This window comes from Fomitopsis serialis, assembly GCF_022376445.1.
Source record: "Fomitopsis serialis strain Sig1Antser10 chromosome Unknown B0H18scaffold_36, whole genome shotgun sequence".
Lineage (NCBI taxonomy): Eukaryota > Fungi > Basidiomycota > Agaricomycetes > Polyporales > Fomitopsidaceae > Fomitopsis > Fomitopsis serialis.
In genome coordinates this window covers 274,052-289,121 of record NW_025954996.1, presented here as the reverse complement: position 1 = coordinate 289,121, position 15,070 = coordinate 274,052, and the positions used below count along the sequence as shown (strand labels likewise).

Here is a 15,070-nt window from a genome sequence, read left to right as displayed (position 1 = left end):
GCACAAGTTCAATCGACGAGTCGCGGATGTACGAACGCCACTGTGCGACCCGGTCGCGCTCAACTTTGCAGTGTACTTCTCTGCCCAGAACCTCCGACGCGCCAAGCGGAGCATCCGGCGCTACTCCATTGTCCTTATTGTGACGCAACCGCTTGCCATAAGTGTAGTCGATTGATATTGGTATCCATACTCGGATCGTAAGTTGCCTGGAAGGTCCGCCCGATACAATTTCCGACAGTTCTTGGGGCTCTGGGGTTCGACGCTTCGGCTACGATTTATGGTATGTACATAGGTCGAAGCTTGCAAAGCCCGTGATACTGCATACATGTCTGACTTATCGTCCGTACGGGTCTGGGTCCAAGAAGGTACTTTCACGGCAGCATTCAATGCGAATGTAACTCGATCATCAACTCTGGCCATGCTCACTGAGACTAGTAGCGATGAACTGATCCATGTCTGCCGAGCGAGGTGTGATCGTACAGGTGAATGGAGGTGCATGGCTAACATCAAGTATTCGGTTAGTGTTGCTGCCTTGGCCCGAGCGTCTGTCATTGTGCACTCACGCAATTATCCCTCCCTCATAGTCGACATTCTTGTCAATGGCATGTCCGTCAAGAGTTCTGGCATTCGTGATGTTGAACGTGGCAAGAATAGACGCTGTGACTAGGAAGACCGTGTCATTTGCGAGGATCTGTCCAGGGCATACCCTAACAAGTGCACGCGCATTCAGAGGTAGCATATGTGGACATGATGAACGCAGCCCACCTTCTACCGTATCCAAAGGACCATGTTTCGGGGTCGGGATTTATATCCTCCTTCCGATCAAGATACCGTTCTGGCTTCACCTCGAAGGGATCCGGGTAGATAGACGAGTCGTGCAGAATTGCCCTGTCCATGACATATCCTCAGCATTCGTACTACAGTTGTCCGCCGGCGTACCATGAATTTGCAATGATCGTGGCGCCTTAGGGATATGGTAGCCGTCGTACGTATCATCCTGCATGGCCATATGAGGAAGAGCTATACGGGTCGTTGAGCAATTGTTGGTCTGTAATCCCATAGGCCATGAACTCTACCTAGGGGTAACACAGGCCTCCACCGGTGTATTTCCTTGACAAGCGCAGTTACATACGGAAGGCTGTCATGGTCACTGAACTTCGGCAGCTGATTAGACCCTAATGCCGCATCGACCTCGGCCTGTGCTTTCCGCTGAACTTCCGGATACAGCGCTAGAACTAGGAACATGGATTCGAGCGCGGACACAGTCTAGCAGAATGTGTCAGCGAGAACATCGATGCACATGAAATTTACGCACCGTGTCAGCGCCCGCTACATCACATTATATCAGCTGCAAGACATTTACGGTAAAACGGATGACGCACCAACATAGAATTGAGTCGATGTCATCTTGTTTATGAACAGCTCTTCCGGACTCGGATTAGGATCCTTCTCAATGATGTCTGAAGTGAAGGATGGCACCGCTGTGCCACGCGCCTGCCATTTACCAAACCAGATAAATTTTAGTACGATCCACACTGTGATGCTCCATCGCAAAGCTTACCAGTTGTTCCTTGACTTCATGATAAGGCTCATCAAGAAGCCTCTCAAGACTGTGACGGGCCTCCTTCGCCAAAACCTTGAAACCGGTACCGGGAAGCCACTCTGGTACATATCGCACTGATGTCCCATGAGTTTGAGTACAGTTACCCAGGGAATAGCGAACTCACGAAACGGAAAAACATCCACGAGGAATTTGCCGGGAGTTGCGGTAGCTGAGAATTGCGCATTGACTAGCTCTGCAAGCTGGACCAGAGGGTCGCTTGAGTCGCTTATATCGCGACCATGCGTGATCTGCAAGACGATACTGGCAACTAGACTGTATGCAATAGGCCGTAAGTCTGGTGCGGACTCGTGGCGGTGATGATGACCATACCATCGCAGATGAGGCCTAAAATCACTCGGAGAGGCGAGAAGCCTCGAAAGGAGTTGCGGTATCTTCGTTTCGATGACACGCTGCAATTGAGGGGCATTGCGGGCATTGATGGTCCCGCCGATGAGTTTGCGGCTTTCTTTGAGAATGGTCCCATAGGGGCACAACACGGTGAAGCGAGAGTATCCGATCCTGGCGCTTGGGATGAGTCCTGAAGGTGTGTAGTATGAGCGCGCGAGCTCACATCTCAGACGCCATAGGCATGATGGGGCGGTCAGAGTAAATGTGGCCTCTCTTCTCCAGCAGGTCCGAGATAGCTTGTCGAGACGTGAGAAGTATGATTGAATTTCCGAGAGCCGACAGATGCATAATGTCGCCTTTGTCTCATCGTAAGCGACACCAAACATCATGTTGAGTAGGTAGCAAAACTCACCATGTTTCTTCGCCAAATCCGCGAAGACGACCCATTCATTTCTCGTCGGCATTTGTAGGGCATTTCCGATGATGGGCAGTCCAGATGGGCCGGGAGGGAGATGACGGTGGCGAGAAGCCACTCTCCACAGTAAATAGACTACAGCCAAAGCCAAACACACCACGGTTGAGAGATACATCGTGCTGATTTGAGAAGGGCACAGTGAGAACCCGCGTCCGATTACAGAACGGGGAGCACCGATGCGTACGTTATAAGAGGTTCCTCGAAGCCAAGGTATCGGTCAGTGACTCGGACACGAGACTACTGCCTAAGGTTTGCGACTGACATTGTCCATCAAGTCGAGTAAGTTACGGTGTCAGCGCGGCGTTTCAATAGAAGGTTCGCGGGAGCAAAATTTTAGGGAATTTGCTAGCTGCCAGCGGTTGGAATCAGAAATCTATACGGCACAAGTAGGGCACGCGCATTTGGACGAGGCTATCAAAAAGTCTCGCACCGTCTCGCAGAGCCGGAGCTTCAAGCAATGATATCTTCAGCAGTCCTAGCACCCCCTGCCTCCGATTGTGCTTCGTACTCCCGGACGTCTGAGAAGCGAAGCTTACACACTGTCGAATAAGCTGTCCACGTTGCATATTCACGTAAGATGGCGGATTCCAGGAGTACGTGCTAATACGTGTACTTCGGTTCCATGAGGGGCACCTTGTGATTCGGGAGTCAACGTCAGAAGCTATTCGCAAATTGTCAAGGTTCCATACCTTCGTGACTAGTACAGCCGGACGGCGGGATGTGGGCCAACATAACTCACACGACCAATGCGTGTACTTGCGAGTCAGGTTTGAGTCAGGTGGTATGTATCCCGGAATTCGTCCAATCCGGCCATGCCAACATTGGTTTTTCGGGTGAATGACATCCCACGCCCCCACATCGCGAGCATACACCTGCTACGATCGCTCCAAGGAGCATGACATGTGATGGAAGACGCAAGGGTGAGCGACACGATATATGAGTCATGTTACCGTAGAGAAGAGGTCTTTCTCCCAGACATCATTGCCTCCCACGCGCGCCCGCCGATGAGCGTACCGAAATGTGTCGTAGTGACATGCCGAGGCGTCTCCTGTTCATCAATGAGCTCTAGTCAGGAACGAAACTTTTGAAGACAAATGGTGGAGGAGGTATGGATCGCCGACACACCCGAGTTGCACCCGAGCTGAGTTTCTTCTGCGACAGGGCGCCGTGACGGCTGGGAGATAGAGTGGAGTGAGACGACTTCGATTCATCGTTGTGCCGGTTAGCTCTGGTACTGCGCACGAGCAAGAGCATATGACTTACTATGCTCCAGACAAGAAACCGTAGCTGTCAGTCAGAGTATCAGCTCGAGGAATATGCAGGCGAGCATACTCAGGGTTGACCAATAGTGAAGAGTAGCTGTCCATACAGCACGGAACATCCCAGGCAAGCAAACAGGAAAGCGGCTAAGTGCCTACGATGTCCACGGCGGTGTTGTTTGTTCAAGTACATCTTCAAAGTACTCACGCACTGCGTTCGAGAGTTTCGTGATTGCGGGACTACGAAAGCTGGGCTGCCCAAGAACTTGAATACAAACATGTCTGCGAAGGGTCGCACACAGCCCGCCGGCGAGAGCGTCACTGAGCGAACCGGCAAGGATTGAATTATACCAAGTTCCAGAGCGGCTGCGACCCTTGATTGTATTCCCCGCACACAAGGCACGCAAACGAGAGATTAAGGCTTGCAACAACAAGATCTTTTGGTACTACGCGTAGCAGCATAAGTAGATTATTTAAACAACTTGAACGTCTCGGTCACGGTTACGCGTCTGTGGCGGTTGTTTGTACTTGTGATGCAAGAGCCCCGTCCCTGAACGCATTTGGCAATTGCGACACCTCCGACTGTTGGTTGATTACTACCATGAGCTATGTCGCCCTCTTCCTTCCCAATGCCCAATCCAAATGGACGTGTGGTTTCCACTGCTAGCTATTGGTCTGGTAGGCTTTCATCAAGGGTTACGACTCGGAACAGCGGCAACTTCCATTCGATAGTAGGCTGCTCTTCCTCCCATCGCCATTGCGCCTGTGCGTATCGCCTCAGGACATTTACTTGATGCTCACGGCTGAGACCCTCCGCAGCGCGGTAACGTTGATGCTGCGGCCGCGCCCATGCGTCTCAGGGACATCATGTAATGATAGACGTCCGAGCTGCCCGTCACTGTCGTCGCCGAAATCTCCGTAGTCTTCAAATGAGGTGATTTGTAGACTTTCTTGTGTCTTATCTTACGCCGCAGAGGCCCTCACCGGATTGCTGTTCGATACGGTGGCGTACGCCGCCGTACAGGACTTGTGATCACTGGTCGTGGCCCCGGTGGGGCCGCCGCTCGCGAGACTGAATTTTGCATCAGTCAGAAGTCTGGCGCTCATGTCCTGTTGACAGCTCAGTGAAATCGGCCGAGTTTATTTGAATGGGCGGTTCTCTGAGCGGCTATAAATGTCTTGGCAACCGACGTTATTCACGCTCCCTTCAAGACCCTTGCTCTTCGAACCACACTCTCGCTGCTGCCAAGTAGTCACTGCAATGTTCAATCTCGTTATCCTATTCCTCGTCTCCCTTCTTGCATGCATTTACGGCATTAGAAACAGAAGACAACTATCAGTACCTCCGGGCCCGAGAGGCATCCCCTCTTAGGCAATGCGCTCCAGCTTCCCAAAGAATGTAGTTGGCTCACGTTCGCGGAATGGGCCAAAATATACGGTGAATATCCACTATTTCGACCTATATCATGCTCACGGAGGTATCGAGGCCCTGTCATGCACGTCTCCATTATCTCGAGTTCAATCATCGTGTTGAGCTCCCGCGAGGCCATCTCCGACCTTCTTGAGAAGAGGAGCTCATGTACTCGGATCGACCGGTGGTCCCCATGGCGGGCGTATTGTACGATAACGCATGACTGACGTTGAAGATAATTGATTCATTCACATCATACAGGGCCGGTATGGAGCAATTCACCGCGTTGGCCCCGTACGGACAGCGTCATCGAGAAGGACGAAAGCTGATTCTAGGGGCGATTAGCACTCGCAAAGCACCAGAACTACATATCATTGAAGAATCGCAGATGGCTGATTTTATCTCAAGGCTAGCCCGTAGCCCATCCGAGCTCCGGTCCCATATCCGTTGGTACGTTCAAGTTTGAATGAAAGATCAGCGTGACGATAGCTTGATCCATACAACATAGGCTCGTGGCAAGCACTGTACTCCAGATTACTTACGGAATCAACGCGGACAGCTACGATGACCCATTCATTCGCGCAGTTGAGAGGGCACTGAATGACTTCAGCGAAATCTCGGCACCGGGCGCGTATCTCGTCGACGGGTTTCCCTTCTGTGAGTGTTTCCCGTTCTAACAAGCACTTTGATTTACGGGGAGCAGTGAGGCACATACCAGAGTGGTTTCCTGGAGCGTCGTTCAAGAGAATAGCGAGAGAAGTCAGTGATCGGGGTCATAAGCTGGAAAGCAAGCTATACAAGACAGCACGAGACCAACTGGTACGTTCTGCCGGATTAGATCGCCCCACAGATCAAACAAATGTACATGTGATACTCATCACATCTTCAGGACTACGGAACAGCCAGGCACTCGTTCGTGGCTGATTTACTTGCAGATAATCACAGTCCTACTCCTGAGGAGCATGAACTGTACCAACAAGTGTCCACTCAGTTCTTCGGTGGTAAGTGCACAACAGGATAATCAAGCGTTAATTTGAGTGTCGGTGTTCTTGCGTCGGCAGCCGGCTCGGATACAGTGAGTGATCTAGAGTTTCTCGCTTCCGGTGGCTTATGTACGCCCCCTCAGACAGTCTCGTCGCTTCTCTCATTCTTCCTCATCATGTCCCAACATCCTGAAATCCAACGAAGGGCGCAAGCCGAAGTGGACGCCTCCGTTGGCGGTCGCTACCTAGATTCAGCGACCGTAAAGACATGCCTTACCTCGAAGCTGTGCTCAAAGAGGTCCATCGATGGAACCCTGTACTACCCTTAGGTATGTCCAGACATTGCTCATTCATTCAGATGTCGTCGGCAACGTGTTGATCCTCACGGCTCTGAAGCCTTGCCGCATCACGTACGCCGTGAAGACGTCTATGCAGGCTTTCGTATCCCCGCTGGTTCCACAGTCATAGCAAACACTTGGTAAGGAATTAAGCATTATCATTCTGCCATCAGGACTTGCTCAATGACGTTGCAAACAAGGGCTGTGCTCCACGATCCAACCTTGTATCCTCGTCCCGACGAAGTCATCCCGGAGCGATATCTCGACAAGTCTGACGAACATCCCGACTTGAACCCAGACCCTCGAGACTTCGCCTTCGGCTACGGGAGACGGTATGCAATCCAAGCGTGGTTCTACTGAACTCGACTCCCCGCTCACTTCCTCCCGTTGCAGGGTCTGTCCCGGACGGATGCTTGCTGAAGATACCCTGTTCATAGTTGCGGCGTCCGTGCTCGCATCATTCAACATCAGCGATGCCGTCCCTCGGGAAGGTGAGGCGATCAAATATGGCGGTGGTATGATAAGGTCCGTCTGTCAAGTCTGAACCTGGGCATAATAGACTCTCATGCGTTATCTTCACAGTCACCCGGACGACTTCACATGCACCATTATCCCTCGCCGGTCTGTGTAAATGAACGGTGAGGCGGATGGACAGTTCCACTTCTTGAGCTCATCATTCCTTTCGGTGCTGTAATTTACGTGGGATTCCTTGAGTCTTGACCTGCTAGTGCTCACTGCATGATAAATTACGAGTTGCCGGTCGACAAGCATGTCTTTGCAGACCGACTCGGTGTCTTCGCCCCATGTTGCATTTTTTTTCATCCTGCTGCCCACAGCTTCCGTTGAAGGGATTCTCCGAACAAGCTCGGGTTGTGTATATTCTTTCCTGTCCTAAAGTTGCCTGGAGGGATCACCCGTTGCAAACTTGGACAGCATCAAGGGACTTCTCGGAAGGTGGGAGGGCGGCTATCTATGGTACGTACAACAACGGGGCGGAACGGCCGGCATCCTGACATACATAAGTTAGGCGCTGCCTGTCTATTGACACCGTCTATGCGAGCTGATGCTGCTGGCACATTTGGCACTTACCTCCACGGTTTGCTACCAACATATACCCTTGGTCAAGGCGCGATGTTCCTGCCCCTCATACTCTGTCTCGCCGCCTTCATCGCCTACAAATTCAGTCGAGGCGTCGGACGGCTGCCACTCCCTCCCGGTCCTAGAGGTATTCCTCTCCTAGGCAATGCATTGCAGATTCCCACAGATCGTAGTTGGCTCGCGTTTGCCGAGTGGGCCAAAATCTACGGTGAGCAGTCACTTCCGGGAGCCTAAAGCCAGTGCTCATAGATGCCTGCAGGCCCCGTTATGCACCTCTCAGTCATCGGGAGCTCATTCATCGTGCTGAGCTCCCGTGAGGCCATCTTCGATCTTCTGAACAAGAAGAACCTCATCTACTCTGACCGCCCAGTCATACCCATGGCCGGAGAGTTGTACGCATGCGTTGTGTATTTTTTGTGTCATGCGCACATCCGATTCACGTTCCACACAGGGCGGGCTTCCAAGATTACACCGCGTTGCTGCCGTACGGTCCGCAGCATAGAGAAGGTCGTAAACTTATACTGGGTGTCTTGAATACCCGGAGAGCAGAGGATCTACATGCGATTGAGGAGGCTAAAGCGGTGGAGTTCGTATCACGGCTGGCTCGCGCCCCGTCTGAACTTCAGACTCATATCCAATGGTACGTATGGCCATAACATAAACGAGCTGCCCTGGTCCAATGACATCCTCTTCAGGCTCATGGCCAGTACGGTACTTCGAATCACTCACGGACTGAATGTAGACAGCTGTGAAGACCCTCTAGTTCAGTGGGTCCACAAAGCGCTGAGGGCATTCAGTGACATAACCGTGCCCGGTGCATATCTGGTGGACGTGTTGCCCTTCTGTGAGTACACAATACCATGAAGTGGCATGTCGTGCGATGTTGATATTGAGCAGTGAAGTACGTACCGCAATGGTTTCCAGGGGCAACATTCAAGCATGTTGCGGAGGACGTCCGTCGAACCACCATCGGATTGCAGAACAAGTTGTACGAAGTGGCCCAAGAGCAAGTAGTAAGCCGTCTCGACAGGGACATAGATTTGTATCATTCATGACATGACCAGCAAGAGGGAAAGGCTAGGCCCTCATTCATCGTCGACTACCTGACGAGCAATCGCAAGCGTACACCTGAAGACGATGAGTTTTACAGACTAGTGTCAACCCAGTTCTATGCGGGCAAGTGTTCCAACGGGTATTCAGACCTCCAAACTGACTGAATATGCGTCAATTCACAGCTGGCTCAGACACGGTAAGTCCTTTTACAGCACCTCGTCAAAGCCCCAGCTCACGCCATTGAAGACAACCTCTGCCCTGCTATCCTTCTTCCTCATGATGGCTCAGCACCCCGAGATTCAACGGAAGGCTCAAGCCGAAGTGGATGCGGTCGTGAGCCACAGGCTGCCGAAGTGCAGCGACCGCAAGGACTTGCCGTACCTTGAAGCGGTACTGAAAGAGGTGCACCGCTGCAACCCAGTATTGCCCTTGGGTGCGCATTTGCGGCGCTAGTTTGGCGTTAACGATACCTAATAGAACTCGATTCTGTGCTAGCCTTGCCACACAAGGTTCGACAGGAGGACGTCTATGCAGGTTATCGCATCCCTGCCGGTTCCATGGTGTTCGCGAATAGCTGGTAAAGCGATTCTTACAAAGATGAAGTCCGATCAGTAACACTCCGTACAAGGGCTGTTCTCCATGACCCCGTGCTCTACCCCAATCCCGACAAAGTCATCCCGGAACGTTACCTCGATAACACCGACGAAGCCCTCAACCCCGACCCTCGAGAATTTGCGTTCGGGTACGGGAGACGGTACGTTCAATCAGCGAGTTCGCGTGGTGTTCGCAGGAGTAAAATGCGCTCTGCTAGAGTCTGCCCCGGACAGACACTCGCGGAGGACATCTCTTTATAGTCGCCGCATCCGTACTTGCGTCGTTCGACATTGGCGACGCGGTCCCTGCCATGGCACAGGGAGGACAATCGAGCATCATGGGGGTGCAATTAGGTCAGTCCACCCTTCAGTTGCCTTGTTCAGTGCTGCTCACGCAGGACGAAATCAGCCACCCCACCGATTTCATGTGCAACATTTCTCCGCGCCGGCCTATGTGAAGAGGCATTAAATGAAGCCGTTAGGTGCAGTCTCCTGGATTCCAATCGAGGAGACGGAATGCGTCTACACCCTTAGTTACCCACCTTGCACAAAAGGCTGCTCAGACCCTAGCTCTGCGGGCTGCGTTACCAAACGGAACACTCTACGATTTGTCTTTGTACATCACTTGCTACTTCGTCAATTCGTCTATCCTTCCGTTCGTCTATACCTCACTCAGCTGTTGGTCGGGTCCGCATCCTTCGAGGTAGGGTTCTCGGCAGTCTTCGGGGCATTCTCCGCGACATCCAGGTAGTGCACTTCGGAGCAGCCACGCAGACGGCCAGCTGCCTGCTCCGGGGTGAGGTCGCGCTGCGGCTCCGCCATGAGCTCGAATCTGAAGCTCGTGTCATCATCCATGCGGAGGGCTTCACACGCAGGCCAGACTTACCCTACGAGGAACTTGCGCACGCTCGCGCTACGCAGGAGCGGCGGGTTGAAGTGCAGGTGCAGATGTGCGACGTCCACATCCTCGCCGTCGCCCGCCTTACGAGGCACGGGGCGCTGGTGGATGCCCATCGAGTACGCGAACGAGCACGAGAACAGGTTGTCGTAGCGCTTCGTGATCTGCGAGAGGATCGACGCGAAGGCCGTCTTCTCCCGGGCGTGAGGTCCGTGATGGACGGTATGTGACGGGCGTGTGGGAGCACTTTGATAAGTCAGATTCGTACCGGTGAGAGTGGGAGGCACTGACGCATGATCTCGAATGGCCAGACCGCCCACCACGGGACGAGAGCGACCCAGTGCTCGTTCTTGACAACGACGCGGCCCTCGCTCTCCGCACGCCGACCTCGAAGTGTGCGTACTCGCATAACAAACACGCCTTCCCTTCCGGGCCTTTGGGAGCCGAGGACGAAGGGGCATTGCTGAGGGCGTAGCGCTTGAGACTCGCGAGCTCGGTCCCGGGGAGCGACGGCACGTCTGAGAGCGACCACACCTGTCCGTGAGGATGCGGGTTCGAGCATCCCATCATCGCCCCCTTGTTCTGTTATTGACCGGAGCCATGAGCTGCGCGAACGATAAACAATGCGTCCATATCGTAAGGCCCCCACATAGGCGGAGTATATATCACGCCGGACGCAACGGTCATCGACGGCCAGGCTGGGCCAGGCAGCCGCGCCCTTGGCTACGGCGGCCCAGGCTGAGCGGCACAGCGTCTGGATCACTGAACACCACGCACTTTTTGTGCGGGGCCCAGGGATGTGGACTTGGCTGGAACTACGTACCTCGAAGATCTGGACATACTGGATGCCCTCTTGGCTACCGCGCTTGCTGTAGATCGCACACCACTCCTCGACGATGCGCTCGATATCGGGGACAGGCAGGCGTGCGAGGGTCAGGTCGTGCCTCGGGTGGAAGCACAGGACGTCGCATCCGCCCTGGACGGGCTCCGTCGTGAGCAGCGGGTGCGGAGCAGGGGGCGCAGCCGGTCCGGGCGGTGGGAGTACCGCAGCGTAGTCGTTCTCAAAGACCGTGGTGTGCTCGTAAGCCTCATTCTTCGCCCCGCCCGCGCGGGTGTTGCCTGGACAGAGGTAGCACTTCGGGTCGTACTGAGGCAGATCCAGCGCCTGCGGCGGCTCCGTTTGACCCAGCCAGGGTCGCTTGGTGCGATGCGGCGACACAAGGACGTGCTCGCCCGTGAGGGGGTTCACTGACAGCGTTCGATTTGCTTGAACTGAGGGCAAAGAGAGGGTGAAAAATAAACGTACATCGACGATGCGGATGAGTAGTCGGGTCGAACTCGGTCTCAGCCATGTTCGGTGATGCGAACTAGTCGTTGTCGTCGTGTCGAGCAGCGAGCAGATGATGGTTGTCGACTAGCAAACGAAGAATGGTCGAAGATTCGGTCCTCCGGAGCGTACTTATCATGATCCCGGACTTTGAGGACTCCTGAATCTGGGGCCGGAGACACGGTCTGGCTGCCCGGCTCAGCACGGCCCGGCGGTCCAAGTCTCCGAGAAACTCGGGCTTCGCGCGCGCCATCCTTGCTCTCCATCCACCATGTCCGAACAGTCCGCTCCCAAGCGCCGCCGTAGCCAACGCTCGCCTTCGCCAGAGTACAAGCTAGACGACCAAGACAGCTACGTGCCTTACGTGCCAGTGGCTCAGCGGAGACAGGCCAAGCTCGCAAAGCTTACCTCATGGGGAACGGACAAGAGCAAAGCAAATGCCAGACAGGAAGAGCTGGACGAGCGTGAGGATGAGGAACGTGAGGAGGAGAGGAGAGAGAACTGGCGCGAAAGAGAGGACACTACTGATGGAGGCGCAGGAGGTGCACGAGAAAAAGGCCGTAGAAGGTGCGTCCGTTGTAAGTTCACGACCTACCGATTTTCACCTCACGTATGCAGACGCGAAGAAGACCGAGGCGAGAAGGTGAAAGAGGCAGATGCTGAGATTTGGTGGCCATCGCAAGCCGAAAGAACTTGCGTCTGACCTCGAGTTGGCCAAAGGTGTCCTGTACACGGAGCCGATGACAACATCGTACGTGTAAGCTCGCCTTTCACCGCTACCAATTAACTCAAGGCTTCAGATGGCGCCCACCAAGTTCATTCGCGAGCGGAGTGAGCAGGAGCACCAGAGACTGCGTGAAAGCACCACATTTGGTTGACGGCGAGGATATCCCCCGCCCATCGACAACTTCACTGTACGGCTCTCGATCCAACGTACGTTCCGCTACTTATCGTGACTGCGCAGGACATGAAGGTGCCGGAAACACTCGTGAAGTTCCTCAAATCCAAACGCATCACCACGCCCACACCGATCCAGCTGCAAGGTATTCCCACTGCGTACGTCTACCGCGCTCATAGGTTCGCATGTTAATGACTTCTCTGACAGCTTCGCAGGACGCGACATGATCGGCATCGCCTTCACTGGTTCCGGCAAGACGCTCGCCTTCTGCCTGCCACTGATCATGTTCGCGCTCGAAGAAGAAACGAAGCTACCGTTCGTTCGCGGGGAAGGTCCTGTTGGCATCATCCTCTGTCCTTCGCGCGAACTCGCGACACAGACATATGAAAACGTCCTTGTCTGGACCAACGCGTTGGCGCACGAAGGCGGTGGGAAGTACCCGCAGCTGAACACGCTGCTGTGCATCGGCGGGATCTCGATGAGCGACCAGAGCCATGTACTGGCAAGGGCATACACATCGTCGTGGCCACGCCGGGGCGTCTGATCGACATGCTGGAGAAGAAGCGCTTTACTTCGATAACTGTCGGTATCTGTGCATGGACGAGGCTGATCGGATGATCGACTTGGGTTCGAGGATGATGTGCGGAACATCATGAGCTTCTTCAAGGTTGGGCGCAGGCTAAGTACTGTATGACGATGGAAGCTGACTGGGTACCTGCAGCGACAACGACAGACACTCCTGTTCTCGGCCACGATGCCGCGGAAGATCCAAGACTTTGCTCAATCATCGCTCGTCAAGCCCATCCTTGTGAACGTTGGTCGTGCGGGTGCGGCGAATCTTGACGTGCTCCAAGTCGTGGATATGTGAAACAGGAGGCGAAGATGGTCTATCTCTTGGAGTGCTTGCAAAAGACGCCTCCACCGGTCATCATCTTCAGTGAGAATAAGAACGAGGTCGACGGTAGGCGTTGTGGTTCACGTAGGCTTGCATGAGACTGACAAGACGATGTAGACATTCAGGAGTACCTGCTACTGAAAGGCATTGAAGCTGTGGCTATCCATGGTTCGAAGTGTACGTTGATTCGTCAGAGCGATGCGCGATACATATGCTCACATGTCACTGCAGCGCAAGAGGAACGACAATACGCGATCAAGTCTTTCAAATCCGGCCAGAAGGACGTCATGGTTGCGTCGGGCGTCGCCTCCAAGGGACTTGACTTCAACGACATTCAGCATGTCATCATCTTCTCCATGCCGAAGGAGATCGAGGACTACGTGCACCAGATCGGACGTACGGGCCGTAGCGGAAAGACGGGTATTGCCACCACATTTGTGAATATGAACACCCCGGAGCAAACATTGCTCGATTTGAAGTACTTGCTCATGGAGGCGGGGCAAAAGTTTGTCGTCACCCTTGTTCCATCTATGCATGTCGATGCTTACACGACTGCGACAGAGTTCCTCCCTTCCTGCAAAGTATCGAAGATCCGCGGGTCGGCCAGGGTGCCTCGCTCACAGGCTGTCCAGTGTGTGGAGGTAAGTCGGTCCAGCCTCCCAGTACTTCTTCCTGTTGATCGTTCCTTGCTTCCAGGTCTCGGACATGGTATCTCGAACTGTCCCAAACTCGAGGACACTCAAAGGCGCCAGATGGCCTCCCACCGGATATCCGACGATAGAGGCGGGTATTGAAGCGTGTCTTTTAGCATTTCTATCTGTTGTGTGAGTGTATCGGTGTGCCAGTAGTGTACTTTCTGCTTTGGACTATATTCGCGCATCACTCAACTGAGGTGATGGCTACAGCTGCACACCGAGTGAGGCTTGGTTAAACGGCCAATGGCGCTTTGAACTACTACCGTTATCCATGAACCCCCTGCCGCGGAGATGACGACAGGTGCATATGTTTAAGGGTCGATTCCCGACGCTTGAGTTGTCCTTCTCGTCCGGCTGCCTCCATTCCACCTGCTGCCTGCCGAATGCCTGGACCGTACGCCCGCACTAACCGCCGATAATGGAGAATCGCAAGTTGGCCGATGCTGTGTTTCATGGTGAGTGGCTAGTGTAGCATTCATGCTCGGCTCTAACAGCTACTACGAGCTATAGCTGAAGGTTCCCAATCAACCTCCAAGTACATGGTGCGCGTCTTTGACGTACTGAGTTCCGGCGTTTTGGACTTCCGACAAGTCCCACACCCCCCTTTCGGCTGTGTTGACCCCGGGCCCGATTCCCAGAAGTGAGGACCGTATTCTCACGATAGAGGGGAAGAGCCTCGGATATGAGTGCAGTCGCAATTTCCACGTGTTGCGGAAGGCATGGAAGCATGACAGTCCGCAACCGCCGGCCGTGTCGCTGTATTCCTGACAATTGAGTGGCAAAGGCAACTCCCAGGGATCTGAACGTGTAGTATGTACTTCAGACTCGCGTTCTTACGTGGCTCCGCAATGTGGGCAGCTGATTGGGCACAGTGTGTAGATTTGATCTGTCGGACGAAGTTTTACAAGAGCTGCTCAGAGGCAGCGCGTGCCCACGAGGCACCACTCGCAGAGACGGTGCGGGTTCATTCATGCGTAGGCCCTACTTGTGCGGGTTGGTAGGAGTCAAAGGGCCTTTGCTTCTGCGGTCTCCTTTGCTCGTTCAATCATGTCTGCGAATTCCGGCTCACGCTGACTCATTGTGCAGTGCGTCGGTATGGCTCAAGTCAACCAAGCGAGGCCGTGTCCCTTTCACCGACAGCCGGCTCAGGCTGCTGGCTGGATCTGTCCGTGCCACCGCACTCGTTGTCGCCTGTC

General features: G+C 54.0%; 7 protein-coding genes across 7 annotated transcripts; 4 read left to right on the top strand and 3 right to left on the bottom strand.

The window, feature by feature from the left end:
• Positions 1–764: 764 nt before the first annotated feature.
• Positions 765–2,688, bottom strand: B0H18DRAFT_1094948 (cytochrome P450). The gene is made up of 8 exons (XM_048032397.1): positions 2,364–2,688; positions 2,175–2,307; positions 1,728–2,122; positions 1,562–1,677; positions 1,383–1,494; positions 1,316–1,329; positions 1,077–1,266; positions 765–1,020 (listed from the first exon to the last, which is right to left on the bottom strand). Exons 1-8 carry the CDS (start codon positions 2,539–2,541, stop codon positions 842–844), a joined length of 1,317 nt encoding a protein of 438 aa, XP_047893082.1. The 5' UTR covers positions 2,542–2,688; the 3' UTR covers positions 765–841.
• Positions 2,689–2,876: 188 nt separating this feature from the next.
• Positions 2,877–3,965, bottom strand: B0H18DRAFT_955167 (uncharacterized protein; the record flags this gene model as incomplete). Its single annotated transcript, XM_048042333.1, has 6 exons — positions 2,877–2,965; positions 3,166–3,298; positions 3,441–3,491; positions 3,552–3,660; positions 3,690–3,832; positions 3,894–3,965. The coding sequence occupies 6 exons, from the start codon at positions 3,963–3,965 to the stop codon at positions 2,877–2,879; spliced, it is 597 nt and encodes a 198-aa protein (XP_047893081.1).
• Positions 3,966–4,593: 628 nt separating this feature from the next.
• B0H18DRAFT_384056 (uncharacterized protein) lies at positions 4,594–5,244 on the top strand. The gene is made up of 3 exons (XM_048037861.1): positions 4,594–4,619; positions 4,806–5,123; positions 5,203–5,244. Exon 2 carries the CDS (start codon positions 4,860–4,862, stop codon positions 5,055–5,057), a length of 198 nt encoding a protein of 65 aa, XP_047893080.1. The 5' UTR covers positions 4,594–4,619; positions 4,806–4,859; the 3' UTR covers positions 5,058–5,123; positions 5,203–5,244.
• Positions 5,212–6,260, top strand: B0H18DRAFT_383992 (cytochrome P450). The gene is made up of 5 exons (XM_048037860.1): positions 5,212–5,546; positions 5,605–5,753; positions 5,800–5,915; positions 5,986–6,171; positions 6,227–6,260. The coding sequence occupies exons 1-4, from the start codon at positions 5,365–5,367 to the stop codon at positions 6,115–6,117; spliced, it is 579 nt and encodes a 192-aa protein (XP_047893079.1). The 5' UTR covers positions 5,212–5,364; the 3' UTR covers positions 6,118–6,171; positions 6,227–6,260.
• Positions 6,261–6,347: 87 nt separating this feature from the next.
• On the top strand, positions 6,348–9,422 carry B0H18DRAFT_1119512 (cytochrome P450; the record flags this gene model as incomplete). The annotated part of the gene is made up of 18 exons (XM_048033948.1): positions 6,348–6,408; positions 6,476–6,557; positions 6,618–6,749; positions 6,811–6,942; positions 7,000–7,038; positions 7,358–7,392; positions 7,445–7,723; positions 7,775–7,907; positions 7,967–8,155; positions 8,211–8,221; positions 8,258–8,359; positions 8,413–8,528; positions 8,580–8,697; positions 8,751–8,764; positions 8,815–9,001; positions 9,064–9,145; positions 9,197–9,322; positions 9,380–9,422. The coding sequence occupies 18 exons, from the start codon at positions 6,348–6,350 to the stop codon at positions 9,420–9,422; spliced, it is 1,881 nt and encodes a 626-aa protein (XP_047893078.1).
• A 338-nt stretch (positions 9,423–9,760) lies between these two features.
• Positions 9,761–11,557, bottom strand: B0H18DRAFT_1009620 (HIT-like domain-containing protein). Its single transcript, XM_048028872.1, has 6 exons — positions 11,366–11,557; positions 10,883–11,307; positions 10,441–10,641; positions 10,328–10,408; positions 10,048–10,250; positions 9,761–9,993 (listed from the first exon to the last, which is right to left on the bottom strand). The coding sequence occupies exons 1-6, from the start codon at positions 11,409–11,411 to the stop codon at positions 9,834–9,836; spliced, it is 1,116 nt and encodes a 371-aa protein (XP_047893077.1). The 5' UTR covers positions 11,412–11,557; the 3' UTR covers positions 9,761–9,833.
• B0H18DRAFT_1009617 (P-loop containing nucleoside triphosphate hydrolase protein) lies at positions 11,558–14,176 on the top strand. Its single transcript, XM_048028871.1, has 12 exons — positions 11,558–11,865; positions 11,900–11,953; positions 12,077–12,143; positions 12,272–12,442; positions 12,492–12,822; positions 12,919–12,951; positions 13,006–13,137; positions 13,158–13,245; positions 13,297–13,356; positions 13,411–13,684; positions 13,741–13,820; positions 13,876–14,176. The coding sequence occupies exons 1-12, from the start codon at positions 11,658–11,660 to the stop codon at positions 13,971–13,973; spliced, it is 1,596 nt and encodes a 531-aa protein (XP_047893076.1). The 5' UTR covers positions 11,558–11,657; the 3' UTR covers positions 13,974–14,176.
• The last annotated feature ends 894 nt before the right edge of the window (positions 14,177–15,070 follow it).

Coding starts and splice junctions, on each gene's coding strand:
- B0H18DRAFT_1094948 (XM_048032397.1), bottom strand. CDS start 2,541: ATGTATCTCTCAACCGTGGTGTGTTTGGCTTTGGCTGTAGTCTATTTA. Junction 1,678..1,727: donor CGTGGATGTTTTTCCGTTTC/GTGAGTTCGCTA, acceptor ATGGGACATCAG/TGCGATATGTACCAGAGTGG. Junction 1,021..1,076: donor GAGGCCTGTGTTACCCCTAG/GTAGAGTTCATG, acceptor CGACCCGTATAG/CTCTTCCTCATATGGCCATG.
- B0H18DRAFT_1009617 (XM_048028871.1), top strand. CDS start 11,658: ATGTCCGAACAGTCCGCTCCCAAGCGCCGCCGTAGCCAACGCTCGCCT. Junction 12,952..13,005: donor ACATCATGAGCTTCTTCAAG/GTTGGGCGCAGG, acceptor GGGTACCTGCAG/CGACAACGACAGACACTCCT. Junction 13,246..13,296: donor GAATAAGAACGAGGTCGACG/GTAGGCGTTGTG, acceptor AAGACGATGTAG/ACATTCAGGAGTACCTGCTA.
- B0H18DRAFT_384056 (XM_048037861.1), top strand. CDS start 4,860: ATGTCTTGGCAACCGACGTTATTCACGCTCCCTTCAAGACCCTTGCTC.
- B0H18DRAFT_1009620 (XM_048028872.1), bottom strand. CDS start 11,411: ATGGCTGAGACCGAGTTCGACCCGACTACTCATCCGCATCGTCGAT. Junction 10,409..10,440: donor ACGCACACTTCGAGGTCGGC/GTGCGGAGAGCG, acceptor GTCGTTGTCAAG/AACGAGCACTGGGTCGCTCT. Junction 10,251..10,327: donor AGTGCCTCCCACTCTCACCG/GTACGAATCTGA, acceptor GCCCGGGAGAAG/ACGGCCTTCGCGTCGATCCT.
- B0H18DRAFT_383992 (XM_048037860.1), top strand. CDS start 5,365: ATGGAGCAATTCACCGCGTTGGCCCCGTACGGACAGCGTCATCGAGAA. Junction 5,547..5,604: donor CTCCGGTCCCATATCCGTTG/GTACGTTCAAGT, acceptor CATACAACATAG/GCTCGTGGCAAGCACTGTAC. Junction 5,754..5,799: donor CGTCGACGGGTTTCCCTTCT/GTGAGTGTTTCC, acceptor TACGGGGAGCAG/TGAGGCACATACCAGAGTGG.